The sequence below is a fragment of the Megalopta genalis genome, unplaced genomic scaffold (genome assembly GCF_051020955.1).
Source record: "Megalopta genalis isolate 19385.01 unplaced genomic scaffold, iyMegGena1_principal scaffold0034, whole genome shotgun sequence".
NCBI lineage: Eukaryota > Metazoa > Arthropoda > Insecta > Hymenoptera > Halictidae > Megalopta > Megalopta genalis.
The window spans coordinates 1,320,490-1,339,616 of record NW_027476103.1 but is presented as its reverse complement, the minus strand read 5'-3'; the positions used below and the strand labels follow the sequence as shown (position 1 = coordinate 1,339,616).

The window sequence follows — 19,127 nt, the reverse complement described above, 5'->3', positions numbered from 1 at the left end:
TGTTACTCATTAATCCGGCCAATTGTCCGGCGGGGGGTAGGATTAGTATACCTGAACTATGCATTGTTTTGCAGGTATCCCGCGGGGTATTAAGGAGGTATTGTTGGCGGCCGTTATTTACTATGGACATATGCGAGTGCATTCCGCAGTAGTAAATCGTACGGTCTATCTCCACTTTGCACTGAACTGCCGTGGCTTCCTCGAAATCGACTAGTTGAAGCAATTGTACACTCGTATTTTGGATCGTTGGTTTGTCGTCGGCGAGTTCGCAGGGGGGTCGGTCTACGGTAGAGACGGTAGTGGTATTCAGCGTTGAGCCTCCGCAGTCGTAGCCTATTAGGGCCGTGGCTGGTCGCAGGATGGCGAGCACGAGGAGTGTCTGCATCTTGACGGTGCTGGATGATGAATGAAGGGTCTCCCGGAGCTCGCTCGCGGTTACGTATTGTCTCGAGGTTGCGCTGCTATTGTTCGTGGGCGAGGTGGGGGAACACGTCACTACCGCGCACTGCATTCGAGTCACTGGACTAGGGGCGCGTTTCTTCCGTTGGCATGTGGTACAGGCATTGACGAAATCCTGTACCTCCTTCTTTAGGGTCGGCCAGTAATATTTTTCCCGGATTCGTCTATAGGTTTTCGTGATTCCTTTATGACCGGCGTAAGCGGAACAATGGTTTTCGTTTATGATTTCCGGGCGCTCGTTCGAAGGAGGGATGGTGACCTTATGTTCGCAGGCGAAAATTTGGACATTGGTGTTGGAGAAAAGTTCAATTAAGGATTTGTAAATCGCCGTCCAGGTTGTATCGTCTATTGTCGTTTTTGATATGCTGAAGGAGTCTAATTGGAGTTCTGTAGTAACGTCTAGGATAGATCTAAGAGAGTCTATTACGTCGTCGTGCGATGCCGCGTGGTGTTGCGTCGGTTTTATTGGGAGTAGGATTAAATTTTTATTACCGATGTTTAGAACCTTCGCGCGAGCTAACGTAAGGTCTTTAATTTTGGGGATTTTCCCGGAATTGTATAGGTCTGTCGTGCCTTCGTCGATCGGTAATCCGTTCATTGTGATAAATGCTATTAAATTGTCGTTCCTCATGATGAGACGGTCGCCGTGTGTTCGTAAGTATCCTCGTAGTAGATGTTGCGGGGGTGTCGTAATGTTCGAAAAGGTCTCCGTCGGTTTCAGATTCCGAGTCGGGGCTTGATGTTATCGCCATCTCGGCGGGTTGTTGGATCGTCGGGATTGGTGAAGGGGAGGTACGAGGAGACGAATTGCGCGCAGGAGTCGGGGATCGCGATGTGGACGGAAGGAGTGGCCTATTGAAAAATGGTGGTTGCTGCGGCGTCGTTGGAGGGGACCGTGGTGAAGGCGGCGGAGAAGAATAGGAGGTGGAGGGAGAACTTGGCAATGGCCGACGGCGGCCAATGATCGGGGAAGGCCGTCGCGAGGCGGGGACGGGTGGTTTCTTGACGGCGTCGAATATACCAGACGAGTTGGAATCGGTGGAGAGCGAGAGAGCGGACATTGGATTTCGTGATAACGCGTCCGCGTTGAGATTAGTCTTGCCTGTTTTATATATAATTTTGTAATCGAATTCTGCTAGCTTGAGACGCCACCTGAGTAGCCTGGATGTAGGATCTTTGACTGAATTCATCCATACTAAGGGTTGGTGGTCGGTGATCAAATTAAAACGGTGTCCATATATATAAGGCCTGAAATACTGTGTGCAATAAATAATCGCTAGGCACTCTCTCTCTATAGTTGAATAATTAAGTTCCGCACCATGTAGCAGCCTTGAAGCATAGGCAATGGGACGATCTTGCCCTGGCTCGCCCTGACTGAGAATACCGCCGATTGCAAAACCCGAAGCGTCTGTGGTGATATTGAATTCGCGGTCAAAGTCGGGGTACTGAAGTAGTGGCTCCGTGGTCAGAATTTCGCGGAGAGTTGAGAAAGCTTGTTCCTGTTCGTATTTCCACGCGAATTTTGTGTCTTTTCAGTAACGTCGTCAATGGTTTCGCGATTTGAGAGTATTTCGGGATGAACCGACGATAATATCCCAAAAGGCCCAGAAATTCCCTAAGCGATTTTATATTTTTGGGGACTGGAAAATCCTTGACTGCCGCGATTTTCTTAGGACAGGGCTTGACGCCTTCTTCGCCTATGACGTGACCCAGGTATGCGACTTCCCGGTGCAGAAAAGAGCATTTAGAGGGTTGTAATTTTAGATTCGCATCGCGGAGCCTCTGAGCTAGTTTGTTGAATTTCGATTTGTGTTCCGAAAGGCTCCGTGCGTAAATAACGATATCATCGAGGTAAACAAATAATTCGGTTCCCTGGAGGCCTGACAAGATGCTGTCCATGAGTCGTTGGAATGTCGCGGGGGCGTTACGAAGACCAAAAGGCATGCGTTTGAATTCGTAATGGCCGTACGGTGTGGAGAAGGCAGTTTTTGCTGCGTCCTCCGGATGCATTCCAATCTGATGGAAACCACTAGCGAGATCAAAGACGCTGAAGTATTTTGCGCTCCCGAGCTGATCCAAGATCTCCAGGATGCTTGGCAGCGGATACGCGTCTGGGACGGATTTTTCATTTAATGCTCTAAAATCGACGACCATCCGCCAACGTTTGTTTCCGTCTGAATCCGCTTTTTGGGGGACGATCCACAACGGGCTATTGTAAGGGGATTTAGACGGCGCGACAATATCCTGCTCGAGCAGTTCCTTCATTTGTTTGTCCATTTCTGCGCGGTGAATGGGGGGATAATGGTATTGCTTAACGTGGACTGGGATGTCGTCGGTCGTGATAATTTTGTGTTGGACTGCGTTGGTTTTTCCCAGGCGCTCCTCTGGGAGGTGAAAGAGATCGTGGTGCTCTTGAATTAATTGCTTGACGTGCAATTGTTCCTCCTCGCCGAGGTGATCCAGACTTATTATGTCGGTGATCGCCTCGTAGCGGGATTTATGAGGTCGAGAATTTAGACTTAGTATGGACTTGGAATTAGAATTGGCATTTGAGTTAGATTTTGATTTAGAAGTTGAAAAAAAATTCGCGTTTTCCACGGCATCTACCATCTCTTCCACCCCCTCCAGCTCCATGATCGGCATGTGGAGGTCGATAGATTGGTCCGTGGTGTTAGCGCATCGGATATACGCGTATCCGTCGGAGTTTCTCACCACACAGTGGGGAATGAGTACCCCTGGTGCAAGTTCGCGACGGCTAATGTATCCGACTTTGGGTCCCGTAACGGTCCACGCCCGGTTGCGGCGATGACGCCTTTATGACGTTCGGTTCCGCACCGGTGTCTATCATCAGCCTTGCGTTACTAATTAGTTCGGGGGACGCGACGATAATATGTGGCACGGCAGAGGTGGGTTGCAAGGTTATTCTTGCGACTCTTCGGTGTTGGTCGGACGATCGTTCGACATCGTTCGGATGTTTTGGTTGCGATAGGTTACCTCCCGTCGGTCGCTCGCGGGAGTCGGGAGGCCTTGCCCGTTTCCCGACTGTTGCTGAGATTTGACGCGGTTGTTGTATTCACGTTTACGGCATTCGTGTATGTCGTGTCCTGGGTTTTTATAGTAGTTGCAGTGTTTATTTGCCGAAGGATTACGTGAAGGGTTGTTTATGGGACGCGGCCCGGATGCGTCAAGGGTCGTTCTTGTATATCTAGGATTATCTCGGGTCGGGGTATATGGTCGATCATAAACATTAACATTCGGCGAACGCTGACTCACCCGTTGCGTCACCTCGCGATAGGATGGTCGAGGTACCGGATAATTTGATCTCGAGGGTTCGGCGTATCGCGATGTATAACGGTTGTGTATATTTCCGCGGCGGTCATCTGAGAATCGTACTTCGCGGGAAGGCGGACGTGAGTAATACTCTTTATCGGCCTCTGCTTCTTTGAAGCAGTTTATCGCGGTGTCGAATAATACCTGGAGTCGAACGTGCTCCAAATATCTCATGCTATAACGGAACGTGGGAATGACGCCACGGAGAAAACTGCGTTTCGTTAGTTCGTCGATGTTTTCAATATCCGGTCGTATCCGGTCGCAGTCGATTATCGCGTTTCGCAAATCTTTTATCCGTGCGATGAAGTCGAGGATGTGTTCGGATTCGCGCATTCTAATATTTGCCATTTCGCCTCGATAATGGTCTATTGTGTTCGACGGCCCGAATATATCCTTTAGGCGGTTGCAAAGGCTCGCGACAGAGTTTACCGTTTTATCCTCGATGGCTGTGTAGGCGCGGCCCCGTAATTTATTAATTATCAATTTGGTCAGGGTGAATTCCGCGTGAGGCGGCACGACATTTCTGGCGCGATAGCACGCTCGCGCGAATTGCCAAACGGGCAGATTTGTAGCATCGAATTCGGGAACAGCGTTGCATGCTGCGTTCATGGTAATTCCCGTATTACCGGAATCCATCGTAGGGATCGGGAATCGTTCGCGGTCGTCGAGCGGTCTGGTCGGGGAGGATTCTCCATTGTTGTTAGCGGTATTGATCATTGTTAGATCGTGTACCGTTTCTTTATTCGAACGTAATGCTTCTATTTCTTCGTGAAGGGCGGCCTTCTCGTCTCCAAACGCGTTCTGCCGTTCTGTTAGCTTTTCTTGAGCGAGATTGAATTCAACTGACAATTTATTTCTTTTCTCTTCGAATTTCGCGTTCTGGGCGTTTAAGCGAGCTTCACGGAGTTCTAATTGCTTTTCTAGTTCTACGAGTTGTTCCGCGGTTCTCGGGGTTTGATGCGAACGTGTACTTCCAGCAGGCGTCGACATCGTGAATTATTGCGTATCTCACCGCTGTCACCAAATTTGTTACGTCCCGCGAGTCTCGACGCGTAAAATATATAATATATCGCGCGATTATCGCGGCTAAGACGTAGATTGCAACTTTTAGGGCACGCGACGCGGTTCTTTCGCGTATCCACTGGGCTTCACGAATAACGCGCTGCGACGGGTGTACAATTCAAACTCTAACCTTTATCGGAGAACCTAATTTGTCGGTCGATCGCACGCCGGCTCGCAATGGTCCTCAGGAATTTCGGGGTGCTGTTCGCTCTCTCAGGACGGCCGTAGATTGATGTTCGGTGCAGACTCCGGTGGCTGTGTCACGTCCCGCGAGTGGCTTCCCGCAAAAATATATATTATTCCGCGAGAACGCGGAATCAATACGTGAGCAATTAAAATGATCGCCTTTAGTTCACGCGACGCGTACCGTTCGCGTATAACAGGGTATCGCCTACTCGCACGCGCAGGGATAGGTAACGCGGGCACTTACTATTGTCGGCGGGTCTCGTTGCTGGGAAGGCTCGTTCGCTCGTTTCACGTACGCTGGCAGCCTTGGATCTCCTGCTGGAATTCTGCTGAGGTTGTACGTCGGCTGTGGAATGTCGATTTCTATCAGCTGCGTCCAAGGATAGAGGTGGCGTTGACGTGGTGCAGGATATTCGCGGATGATATGAATTTCTACACGGTATGAAAGTTCGCCCGTAACTGAGTCTACTCGCGGGCTATGACCGATTATGCTAATGTCTTGACTCCTGTGATTTACTCGACGTTCGTACGGAATCTGCGCATATAAACGGACGAGTCTCTTCAACTGAGCTCTGCGCCCTGATTGTAGCGGCATAGGTAATATTAGCAGTAATTAGTAAATATCGAAATGGTCCGCTCTGTCCGGTGGCGTACAGGACTTGTGGAGAAAGCCCGGTACATACGCTTTCTGGACAGATTTGGCTAGAGCAACTTCGGTGGCGTGCAGGACTTGTGGAGAAAGCCCGGTACACACGCTTTCTGAAGTTGTAATTCGAAATATCGTAATGATTCTGATAATTGGAATTGGGAACGCAGAGGTTATTGAATGAATTCACGTTCACTGCTTCTAAATTAATATATATTCTAATTTAAAACTGGAGTAAGGTTACAATGCCTTAACACTATACGCAAGAATATTGGAATTGGAAATAGAATTATAATTTGATTTCGAAGACAAAGAATTTGACGGCCGCGGACGACCGGACTTCGGTGCGAGAAATGCGACTGTACTGGTCGGGTCCCGGAGCAAGAGTGAAGCTGCCGCAGGCTGCAATGAGCTCCCTCGACTCATGGCCGCCGGTCCGCTGGTGGGGGCAGTCCCGGTGGTGGGGGCGTCCGCCATGGTGGTGGATGGCGCTGGAGAGGGGATGCCGCGTTCAGCGGGATGTCGTAGTCCTAGTCCGCGCGCTTTTTGTGATACTTAGAAATATTTCGCTTAGTGTCTAGAGAGAGAGTATATAATGTGGTTATGTTAACTTATTCTATGGTACGTTATAAAATAGATACATGCTAACTTATGCTATAGTCGGTTATAATATGCTTATGTACTAGTTCGCGCGGAGCACACATCATGCACACTCACACACATACATACTAATACAAACGTCGAGGACGTAACACCTCCCCCCTTCGCAAAAAAAATGACGACATTAGGAGTCATTCTTTTCTGAGTCTCGTTTGCATTTCTTATAGCTAATGTATTGTGGTGTTTCGCTGACATACAGTTCAATTGAGTCGCGTTTATTGTCTTTACTGTCCACGTTCTCAATCACTTTGTCGCTCGCACGATTTTTGTCACTGGGCATATTTAATGTCACGCATTCTAGGGGATTTGGGTTTACGGAGCACTGCTGCACTTCACTGTCACTATTCTTGTCCTTCAGATACAGGCAGAAGTGGGCCAAGGCACTCCAGCAGGCGGCGAACAGCTGCAAACTCCATCCGTATGCCGCATGGAGGGCTATCCCGTTGAGAATAGTGTTTATTATAATTTTTATAATTCTTAGGGTCACGTAGATTCCTATGACGCCGGCCATTGCCGATCCGAATTGTATGAACCCATTCCATATGTGCTTTCCTGTGGATTCCGCGATCTGCTGCAGGGTATTTTCGTCGAGTAGGTTGATCATCCTGACGGAGCCATCTGCGTATTCTCTGCCAGACGCTCCTTGCGCCAGTGCATCGACGACCGCCATCTTCTCGACTGGGAACATGATGTGTTCATTGAGCTTCTCGAGGTCTTCCCTGGAGTAGATTCCTCCGTTGGCGAGATTCATCGGATCTGTGTATTTCCACGCGGAAGCTGTTAATGGCTGCAATGGAGGTGGTGCGACGCTCTCCACTGGATTTGGCATGAGCTTGTACCAGGTACCGTGGATACAGTAAGTTGGAGGTATTAATTCGTTGCACGTTTTTCGTGTTCCTGTTTTGACCAAGATTCTATTCTTTGGTGTTAAAAAGAAAGAGTTGTTTCTGTATGATACAGGAAGTTCATTGAAGCAATCTTTGGTCTTTCTCAGGGAGCACTGGACTGGCACACATTTAATTATATGTATGACTTCTCCAGCTGGGAGGGCCATGTATCCCAGTTCTTTGGTAATAGTAGCTGCTACCTCTGCTGGTGAAACATGAACCAAGGAAATTATGTTCTTCAGGATTTGCTGTTCGAGCTGGCATTTTTGTTTCATGGTGTCTTTATATAGCGCCACTATCTGGGATTTGATATGTCTTTCGACATAAACGAATTTGGTGTTCACGTAAGTGAATATATCGAGATTATTTGTTTGAGGTTTCGACACCGATTTAAATTTTCCTTCCTTGTCTGTTTCCAGGATTAATAATTTTGGGTGCTCGGTTTTTACGAGCGTATAGCCACATGCTTGCGTACGGCCCGTGCTGGTCAAAGCGAATGCCGTGTCGCCGGATGTAACTGAATATAGAGAGGCAAGGTTCGAATTTTTGTTAGACACCTTTATTGCTCTGCCTTCGAACAACACGTTATAGTTGCTCATCTTGCAGGGATCTTCAGGGAGGCTGGTCCAGTACGTGTAACCGTCCTCGGAGTCCATGCAGTACTCTTTGTCTAGTGGACATCGTTGGCCGCTGGGTAAGTATAACGTATTACTTGATAGCTTGATCGAAGCCTGGAAAGTTTTTAACGTCACTTTTATGACCGCTTGGACCACCACATTGTCCCAAGTACCGTACGGGTCGCTGTATGCCGTTCCTCTGCAGGTGCCGTCCTGCTGGATCGATCCGGCTAATGCGAAGCTTCGCGTCGTGGTACTATTTCTTCTGATTCCCACGGTCCCATTTGACCGGTGGGTGGAAGGGGTAGAATTCCTGATTCGTGGATGGTCTTGCAGACATCCCTCGGGGTGTCTAGTATGTATTGATGTCGCCCATTATGTACTACGGATGTATGCGAGTGCATACCGCAATAATAGATAGTCCTGTCAACTTCTATTTTGCATTGAAATGTCGGAACATCTTTAAACTCGATCAATTGGAGCAGCTGGATCGTAAGGTTCGTAGCTATCGGTTTCGAATGCGTATATTCGCATTTAGGCGAGTCCACAGTCGAAATTGTGGTTGTATTTAGTGTAGGGCTGTTACAGTCATACCCTATCAATGCGTTGGTTGAACGTAGGAGAAAGAATACTGAGAATATCGTTGCGGTCTTCATGGTGTCTGCTCTGGTTGTAGACTGATGGTTGCTGCGGAGTTCCCCGGCGGTTTTATATACGAGATCTTGTTTATCGTTCGCGATAAGGGTTGGTGGGGGTGCGTGAATCACTACATTTACATTCTGACGTGGCGCATGCTTAAGTTTATCCGTGTGAACAATCTTTGTACCTTTCTTCATTCTTATTTTAACATTCTTGTCACTCATACATTCGATTATGGTAAACTGGTCCGATGTATTCATCATCGAACTTATCGCGTTTGGGTTGTTTAAGTAAGTATACTTTGTCTCCGACGACAAAGGACTGTGCGTTGGTTTTCCTATCATAGTATTTTTTGGATCTGTTTTTCGCGGAGGTAAGATTATTTTTGGCGTCTGTCAGGGTCTCAGAAATTTTTGTTCGTAGGTTCTCTAGATAAGCTATGTATGACTCGTCAGATGAATCATGCATTATAGGGTTTGCTGACGGAGTTCGTGCTAGTGTACCGAATACCAGTTCGTGTGGAGTGTAGAGAGTGCCCTCATGAACACTTGTATTATAAGAAAACATTGCGTGTGGGAGCCACTCGTCCCAATCGGCTCTGGATACATACTGCTTCAAATATTCTGTTAACACATGATGAGATCTTTCTATGGAACCATTACTCTGAGGCCGGAATGCCGTCGTCTTAAATTGCGTAATTTTGAATCGTTTTGCAATGTTTTTCATTAGTGAACTCAGGAAGTTCGCTCCTGATCTGTTAAAATTCCCTTAGGAGCCCCGAATCGGCAGATGAAATCTTTGATAAAGGCGTCCGCGATCTCAATCGCGGTCGCGTTGTGCAGCGGGAGGGCAAGGGAATACTTGGTGAGGAGGTCCTGTATGGTTAGAATATACGTGTGGTTCTTTGAGGAAGTTGGAAGGGGACCTACGATATCCATAGATATCTTTTCGAAGGCTTTTCCGGGTGTATCAGTGATCGTCATCGGTTGTCGCGTTTTGACTCTAACTAATTTTTTTCTTTGACAAGTTTCGCAATTATTTATGAATTCAGTCACGTCCTTTTTTAATGTACTCCAATAATATTTTTCGCGGATTCTCCTATACGTTTTTGTGATTCCTTTGTGTCCGGCAAAGGAAGAGAGATGATTTTCTTTTATGATAGGAAGTCGTTCGTTCTCCGTCGGTATAATGACTTGATTCGCGCATGCAAAGAATTGGGTATTTGTGGTCGCGAATGTATCAATGATTATTTTGTAAACGGTGTGCCATGGGATGTCGTCTAAGTTTGTCTTTGATATATTAATTGAATCTAGCTGTAATTCGATCGTCACGTCAAGTATTGAGGCAAAAAGTTCAAGTAAGTTTTCGTGCGTTGCGGTATGGTGTTGCGATGTTTTTATTGGGAGCAAAAGTAGATTCTTAGTACCGATTTTCATTACTCTGTGGTCCGGCAGAGTGTTAGTTTTAAATCTTTTGGAATTTTTCCTGCCTTGGACAGGTCGACGGCGCCCGGGTCTAATGGGTGGCCGCTGGTTGTTACAAATGCAGCGAGATTATCGCTTCGCATGACTAATCTATCCCTAGTGATCGTTATGGTCCTTCCTTTTGGGGAGGCTGGAGTATTATAATTTTCGAATATGTTTTTGTCCTCGTCTGTATCTGTCTCTGTGTCAGTGTCCGGACTCGAAGTTTGTTTTTTATTCGAGGGAGAGAATACTAGTGTGTTTTCCGTCGGAGGGGAATTTCCTCGTGACGTGGAGGGTTGTGGCGATGTGGGGCGGGAACGTGGTTGATTAGATTCGGATGTCGTAGGAGAATTTATTGCTGCCGGTCTTGATCCGAGAATCGGGGAACGGGCAGGTTTTCTAACGCTATCAAATATAGTTGAGGAATCTGAGGAAAGTGGGAGTACCGTCGCGGGGTTTCTGGACAACGCGTCCGCGTTGAGATTCGTTTTGCCCGCTTTATAAATCACCGTGTAGTCGAATTCTGCTAATTTCAGTCTCCATCTGAGTAATCGCGATGTCGGATCCTTCACGGAATTCATCCAGACCAGTGGGCGATGGTCTGTGATTAAACTGAACTTTCTATCATAAATGTATGGCCTAAAATATTGGGTGCAATATATGATCGCGAGGCATTCCTTTTCTATTGTGGAGTAATTTAGCTCTGCCCCGTGTAGTAATCGAGATGCATAGGCTATCGGGCGGTCCTTTCCGATTTCGCCCTGACTCAATATACCGCCTATTGCGTATCCGGACGCGTCTGTAGTAATTTTAAAATCTTTTTCGAAATCAGGATACTGGAGGAGTGGTTAAGATTTCGCGGAGGGTATTGAACGCCTTCTCCTGCTCTAAATTCCACACGAACTTAGTATCTTTTTTTAAAAGTATTGTGAGCGGTTTTGATATCTGCGAAAATTTTGGTATAAAACGTCTAGTATCCTGACAAACCCAGAAACTCCCTTAAGCTTTAACGCTTTCGGACGCGGGAATTGCCGCACGGCCTCGATCTTCATCGGACATGGTTTTACGCCGTTCTCGCCAATTATATGGCCTAAATACGCCACTTCCCTATGTAAAAACGAACACTTTGACGGTTGAAGTTTTAGATTTGCTTGTCTGAGTCTATCTGCGAGTTTATTAAATTTTGTGGCGTGCTCCGACAGGCTCCGCGCATATATGACGATATCATCAAGATATACAAAGAGTTCTGTGCCTTGGAGGCCGGTTAACACGTTATCCATGAGCCTTTGAAATGTTGCGGGCGCGTTTCGGAGGCCGAATGGCGTTCTTTTATACTCATAGTGTCCGTACGGCGTCGAGAAAGCCGTTTTTTCTGCATCGTCCGGGTGCATTTCAATTTGATGGAATCCGCTTGCGAGGTCGAAAACGCTAAAGTATTTGGCGCTACCTAATTGATCCAAAATTTCGAGAATACTGGGTAGCGGGTATGCATCGGGCACCGATTTTTCATTTAGTGCGCGAAAGTCTATAACCATTCTCCATTTTTTGTTCCCCTCTGCATCGGCCTTTTTGGGCACGATCCAGAGTGGACTATTGTAAGGAGACTTTGAAGGAGCAACGATATCTTGCTCGAGGAGTTCTTTCATTTGTTTATTGATCTCATCTTTGTGTATCGGTGGATATCTATATTGTTTTACATGAACCGGAGAATGATCAGTTGTTGCGATTCGGTGCTGCACCGCGTTAGTTTTGCCGAGGCGCTCCTCGGGGAGGTGGAAGAGGTCTTGATTGCATTCCAGCAATCGTTCTACGTGTAATCTTTCTTCTCCGCCGAGGTGATCGGTGCTAATGATGCCCTTAATCCTCTCGTAGCGGGAATTTATTGCATTTAAATTGAATATCGAAGCGGAATTAGAATTAGAATTGATTTTAGGATTTGAAAAAAAATTTTGCGGAATGGCGATGTCCGACAACTCTTCCACCTCTACCAGCTCCATTTCCGGCGTGGCAAAGGTTATTGATTCGCTGTTCGTATTGACACAACGCACAATCGCTTGTCCGTCGGAGTTTCTTACGAGACAATGCGGGAGGAAAACTCCTTTTGAAACTTCGCGACGGCTGAGGTAACCGAATTCCGGTCCGGTCACCTTTACCTTGATTAATGCCGCGGTTCGCGGTTCGATGCTGACTTTAGATTGCGTCGTGAAAGGGAACTCGTTTCCTTGCCACGATACGCTTTCTTTCTTGTACGAAATTTCCGCGCCTTGTGATAGAAATGCAGAACCTAAGATACCGTCTGCAGAGATTGGAAAGGCTTCGGAAACTACGTGAAATTCTACTTCTGTGCTTGCAATAGATATTGACGTCGTGCCCAGTGTGGTGACAGATTCATCTGCTATCCCGGTGATGTTAATCGCGTTGTTCACGTTGACGATCACGTCCGGTTTTAATTGTGAGACCTTGATGATATTAGGCTCGGCACCGGTGTCTATCATTAACTTGGCTGCTTTAATTAATTCCGGGGGAGACACCATTACATGTGGGACCGCGGAGGCTGGACGGAGGTTTATCCTCGCGATTCTCCCGTCTCTACTGTCTGCTCTTCGCTCGCGATCGGTCTCACGTTTTGGAACGTTCGGCTTCCCTCCCGACGGTTGTTCGGCGTGGTCGGGAGGTTCCTCCCGTTTCCCGAAGTTTGTTGCTCGCGGTTCCTATTATTAAATTCGCGTTTGCGACATTCGTGGATATCATGGCCGGGCGTTTTACAGTAGTTGCAAAACTTTTGAGAGTTTCTTATGTAGTTAGGCCGGTATTGTTCGCGTGGCTGTTCCCGGTAATTGTTTTCGCGTTGATATTCGTAACGCGGCGAAGGTCTGGATGTGGTTTGTTTACGCGATGTGTAATCGTAGTCCGGGGCGCGCTCGCGACGGTCTACGTATTGGCGCGCCGGTGAGTCATGGTCGCGTTGACGCATCGGTGACTCGTAATACCTTGAATGCATATCGCTCGGATTGTTTGTATATGACCGTCCCGGGTCAGCAAAACCGGACCCTCTGTTATTGTAGGGTGATGGCGATCGGTTCCTCGGCAGGAAGTTTCGGGTTTCCGGCCGCGCGTTGTTTATTTCACTGGAAAAACGGACCCCTCGACTGTTTATGTTGCCATATCTCTTCAAATCGATCTCTAGCTGTTCGAATGACCTTACTGCCTCGTCGAAAATATCCTCCATGTGTTTATGTCGTATCGCGCGAAATTCTGTCCGGATATTAGGAATTAAACCGTCAATGAAACAGTCCCGCGCGAAGTCATCGATTTCGCGATGTCGGCTCGGTCCGGCAAACAATTGATGATTGCGCCGTGCAGATCTCTTACTCTATTTATATATGTAAAAATGTTCTCGCGCTCGTCCATATAGATGTTGGCTAGCTCGCCTTGATAATGCTGGATTTTGTGTTGCGCGCCGAATAACATTTTTAGACGTTCGCACAATTCTGAAACGGTTGAAGTGACGAAACTCTACTACTCACAAAGTGCCCCGCGCAATTTACCTATGATTAATCTCACGAGACTTCGTTCCGAATGTGAGGGTACCAACGATCGCGCGTGGGTGCAGGCGCGCGTAAATTGCAATACCGGTGGCTGCGTGCCATTAAACATGGGGATCATGTCGGCCGCTGATTTTAACGTTAACTGATTATCTTCGGCCTCGCGGAAATCATAGTATGGCCGATACGTCGATTGCGCCTGCATAGGAAGTTCGAGGGTCGGATTTATCGGATCCGCGGTTCGCGTATTCTCTAACGTTAGTTTCTCTATTTGTTCGCGGAGTCTCGCGTTCTTGACCGCCATCTCGTCGCGATCTTTATCGATGTCCGCCTGCGCTTGAATCTGTTGTGATTCTATTATCATCCTCTTTTTATCTAGACTACGCGATTGTTCTATGAGCCGTTGCTCTTTATTCATTAGTGACTTTTGTACCGCGGCGAGTTCGTCCTGCGTCAACTGCTTCCCCTCTAAATTGTGCGACTTGGACCGCGTACCGTCCGCTGGGCTGGCGAGCATGGCGAATGAATTTCTACACGGTATGAAAGTTCGCCCGTAACTGAGTCTACTCGCGGGCTATGACCGATTATGCTAATGTCTTGACTCCTGTGATTTACTCGACGTTCGTACGGAATCTGCGCATATAAACGGACGAGTCTCTTCAACTGAGCTCTGCGCCCTGATTGTAGCGGCATAGGTAATATTAGCAGTAATTAGTAAATATCGAAATGGTCCGCTCTGTCCGGTGGCGTACAGGACTTGTGGAGAAAGCCCGGTACATACGCTTTCTGGACAGATTTGGCTAGAGCAACTTCGGTGGCGTGCAGGACTTGTGGAGAAAGCCCGGTACACACGCTTTCTGAAGTTGTAATTCGAAATATCGTAATGATTCTGATAATTGGAATTGGGAACGCAGAGGTTATTGAATGAATTCACGTTCACTGCTTCTAAATTAATATATATTCTAATTTAAAACTGGAGTAAGGTTACAATGCCTTAACACTATACGCAAGAATATTGGAATTGGAAATAGAATTATAATTTGATTTCGAAGACAAAGAATTTGACGGCCGCGGACGACCGGACTTCGGTGCGAGAAATGCGACTGTACTGGTCGGGTCCCGGAGCAAGAGTGAAGCTGCCGCAGGCTGCAATGAGCTCCCTCGACTCATGGCCGCCGGTCCGCTGGTGGGGGCAGTCCCGGTGGTGGGGGCGTCCGCCATGGTGGTGGATGGCGCTGGAGAGGGGATGCCGCGTTCAGCGGGATGACGTAGTCCTAGTCCGCGCGCTTTTTGTGATACTTAGAAATATTTCGCTTAGTGTCTAGAGAGAGAGTATATAATGTGGTTATGTTAACTTATTCTGTGGTACGTTATAAAATAGATACATGCTAACTTATGCTATAGTCGGTTATAATATGCTTATGTACTAGTACGCGCGGAGCACACATACATGCACACTCACACACATGCATACTAATACAAACGTCGGAGGACGTAACAGCTAGATCGGCGACGAAGGTGTGCGAGATTACCTCGATGACGCGTTCGGAGTACTGGTGCTTCGAACGATACGGCCCGTAAACGAAAGCTTTCGCCAGCTTTCTTAGTTGATGGCGACGACCGGCGCGTTTGGGCATTCGTTATTTGTTAAGCAAGAATGTAAGAAGGACGGTTTTATCCCTGCTGCGCCCAGATCATTCGGGGTGAGATCGGTACAAGCGCTTTGGGAATAATGTCGTTAATTGTATTACGCATTCGTGCAGATCATTCGGGGTGAGATCGGTACACACGAAGGCGGAATAGTTTCTAAGTGAATATGTACGAATGTATTGCCGAGTAGGGAGAGAGTCTAGGTAATTAATGATTGTAGAAGTAGTAATAACTAAAATATATTCTAAGATATTAACGATACAAGGACTTAGTTACTAACGCGGTGATTTGAGTTTGAATGAGACTTTGAAATAGAAAAGAGACTTGAGTTGAATTAGGGGAATGGCTTGCAGGAGGAGACGACTTCCCTCGCTGGAGCCCGGAACGAGTCTGATCGGTTGTGCGGCCGCTCTGAGCTCCTCCGGTCCTCGGCGGCCATCTTGCCGGTAGGTCCTGGTGGGGAGTCGTTGTGGTGGGGCGGTCGCCGGAGTGGGGCGGCCGCGTTGAGCGGGTGACGTCAGAACTAGGAGCGTGTCTTTGACGCGCTCGGGCGGAATTTCGGACTTAGAATAATTCGTTCTATACAGTAGATTCGAGAGGTACGACTATACTAACTTATGTTAACGTGGTTATATGCTATACTCGATATCGCTAACTTATTCTATACGTGTTTCGTATAATATGGTCTTACTATTACTACTTATTGCTATTCGGGTATATATATACAGGGTGTCCCACAATTATTTTAACAGCCGAAAATGAAAACTTTTTCCTTTGCGAAAATGCAATCCGCGGCTTCGTTTGCGAGTTATTAACGAAAAACACTGGCCAATGAGACGAATTGGCGCGAACCATATGGTTATCGATCGGCCGAGCGGCACGTGCGTTTACCGCTGAGTTTGACAGTTGAAGGAGGGACTGTGTGCGGCGTCCGAATCAATGAACAAGTCACGGAGCATGATCTTTTGATATTTTTTTTTACCACGTGACAGTGATAATTTCAAGAAAAACTCTATTCATCCTTATTTCAGAATGTCTAAAGAATGTTTACTAAATTTTCGGTCCCGAAATAATATGTAGTTTAACCGTGACAACCGTTTTAATTTTCTCACGTGTACCGTGTGAAATTTGTATGCGATATGTACAGTGAAGATTAACAATAAGCAACCCAGTCGAAGTACATAAATGATATTTGAATTTAAATAATTCCGTGTCCGAACAGAATTCAACGAACGATGCGCAAAGCTAATTTAATAAATAATAATCGCGTTAAAGGACATAAGGGATATGTTTGTTAGAGAAATATGAAGAATATTATCAATAAGAAACTCACCCATTTAGTTGAGGATGCATTTGCTGGCTGGAATTGTGGCTCACAATGTCGAAGGGCACTGACCTCGTACAACACACAGCTGATTCCAGGTAGATGACCGCAACATTCGAGGGATACTGTCGGAGGAACCTCTGGTATGGATATTTATGAAATTCACTTGCACTGCACGGTCACCAAACACTGACCACTTAATGAATCACTGATAATCCGGAAACATAACGAAATATCACTGAGACTAGTTCGCGGATAATCGTTTATGCGACTCGTTCGTTCGGGAGTCGACGTTTCACTGCTGAAAAATCCAAGCCTAGACAACCATGGGTGGGCCCTTGTCGTTCGTCGTTCGGTCGTCCGAGGAAATGACACCCGATACCATTTTCTTTGAACGGCCGTTAATTATATCCTAAGAGCGCCGAGTACCGTCGGTGACAGCGGGTCGGTCGCAGTTTACGTTCCTACACACCTTGTTTATTTAATATGGCGCCATGCCCGTCGCCGATCTTCCAAACACCGTGAGGTATCCTATGGAAGGGTAGAGTTTTTTTATGGAATCGTTCAATCCCTCGTTAAAAATTGGTGGCCCTGAAAAGGGCCGATTACAATTAGCGGTAATGCTGCTCGAAGTGTCTTCTTCCAACTTCGTTACACCATTCGGCACGGCTTACAACTTGTCGCTGGACTTTTTCCAATGTATCATTGGTTATCATTGCGACAGCTGCGTGCATCCTCATGACAAAGTCATCGACATTGTTTACCGCTTCTTTGTACACCGTATCCTAGAAGTAGATAAAATTAATCTAAAGAAACAGTAAAAAAATGCAACAATAATTTGAAAATATTCATTTCTAAAATTACCTTTAGGTACCCCCAGAAATAAAAATCCAACGGATTCAAATCAGGTGATCGTGGGGGCCACGGCACAGGTCCGCCACGGCCGATCCACCTGTCTTGAAAGGTTTCGTCTAGATGGGCGCGAACATCTGTGGCGAAATGGGCCGGAGCACCGTCCATTTGATATAACATGTTCTGCCGGAACTCCAAAGGAATGTCTTCCAAAAGCTCTGGCAGAACATGTTTTAAAAAAATTTTATACGCTGGACCGTCCAACCTGTTAAGAAGGATGTACGGCCCAACGATAAAATTGCCACAAATTCCGGCCCATACATTTACCGTGAAGCGAACCTGCGTATGGTGTGACCGAAGCGCACGCGGATTCTCGTTGCTCCACAAATGCAAATTATGGGCATTGAAACACCCTTCTTTTGTGAAGAGTGCTTCATCTGTCCATAAAATGTATTTGGAGAACGATGGATTTCGCGCTACTTCTCCCAGCAGCCACCTTGAATATTGAATCCGTTGATCGAAGTCGGTATCCAGTAATTCCTGCACCCGTACGAACTTGTATGGGTGCAGAGAATTGTCCTGCAGGATACGGTGTACGGTACTACGGCTGACACTAGAAAAAAAATACATACAAATGCATAAACATTTACAGATCAAGAACATTTTTTTTACATAATTAAAAATCATGGTTACTTTAATTGTGACTTACCCCAAGCGGCGACTGATTCCTCGCACACTTTCTGTGCCGTCCTCCTCTATCAGCGCCTGCACATCATTTTCTGATCGGGGGGTCCGCGCAGAGAATGCTCTACCCGCCCCTCGTCATTTTACGATGAAATGCCGCGGGAATAGAAGCGATGTGCCAATGAACGTACGGCATATTCCGTTGGTGTACGTAAGTTCGGGAATTCTTCCCGCAATCTCCTGACTGTCGCGGCAGCATTACCTTCGCACTGCGTGAACACCCAAAATAGTGCTGGCACTAAATTTACCATTATTTAATTTAAATTTTTTATTCAAACTTTCATTTAATAAAAATTAACGATATATTTGGCGCTCCCTCTTCTCCCTCTTCTCCCTCCTCTTCCTCCTCTTCCTCCTCTTCCTCCCCTTCCTCCTCTTCCTCCTCTTCCTCTTCTTTTTTCATTGCCCCTCTTCTGGGGGCCATAAACAGTTCTTTTAAAAAGTTTTTTCAGCTCTCTCTGCAACGTATAAGTATATTATTATTATTATTATTATTTGTTATTATACATATATTACTATATTAAATTATATATAAAAGTATTTTTCATTTACTTACATTGGCAGCCACTAGGTTCGCCAGGTTAGGCCTAGCTGTCCCCCGAGCCAGCTGGCCTAATATATTTCGCCACTGCGACTGTAACATAACAGCAGAATTAGAAGTATATATATTATGAATATGCATTTCATCGTACATATATATTGCATATACCCACAGTTTTCCTGGCGTTGAATGCCAGAGCGATTTCTTACCTTCCGGACAAAAGGGAGATGGTTTCCGCCTCCCGAGCTAATTTGCCGAGAATGGTCTTCCACTGCGACTGTAACACGGAAGTAGAATTAGAAGTACATACATTATGAATATACATGTCATCGTACATATATATTGCATATACCTACAGTTTTCCCGGCGTTGAATGCCAGAGCGATTTCTTTCCTTCTGGCCAGAACATTGTCGGTCGTTCCCTCAACCGCATTGGCGCTGTCAATGGTAGCATCGCAAGCACACCTTACTGCCGATCCGCGTGAACATCATCTGCAACATGCAAGGAAAAATTCGCAC

The 19,127-nt window shown here is 46.6% G+C and overlaps 1 protein-coding gene across 13 annotated transcripts in view; it reads left to right on the top strand.

Annotated features, from left to right (window-relative positions):
* Positions 1-15,411, top strand: part of LOC143261095 (uncharacterized) — a 36,290-nt gene extending 20,879 nt beyond the window's left edge. For 2 of the 13 annotated variants that reach the window (XM_076527646.1, XM_076527648.1), the window contains 5 exons: positions 75-7,199; positions 7,338-7,574; positions 7,650-7,766; positions 7,837-7,924; positions 14,550-15,411. In XM_076527646.1, coding sequence (XP_076383761.1) covers positions 75-214 — 140 coding nt within the window. In that variant the 3' untranslated portion in view covers positions 215-7,199; positions 7,338-7,574; positions 7,650-7,766; positions 7,837-7,924; positions 14,550-15,411. Of the gene's footprint in view, positions 1-74; positions 7,211-7,337; positions 7,575-7,649; positions 7,767-7,836; positions 7,925-8,052; positions 8,345-14,549 lie in introns of all 13 variants that reach the window. The other 11 variants (XM_076527650.1, XM_076527649.1, XM_076527658.1 and 8 more) reach the window with 11 other exon arrangements.
* The last annotated feature ends 3,716 nt before the right edge of the window (positions 15,412-19,127 follow it).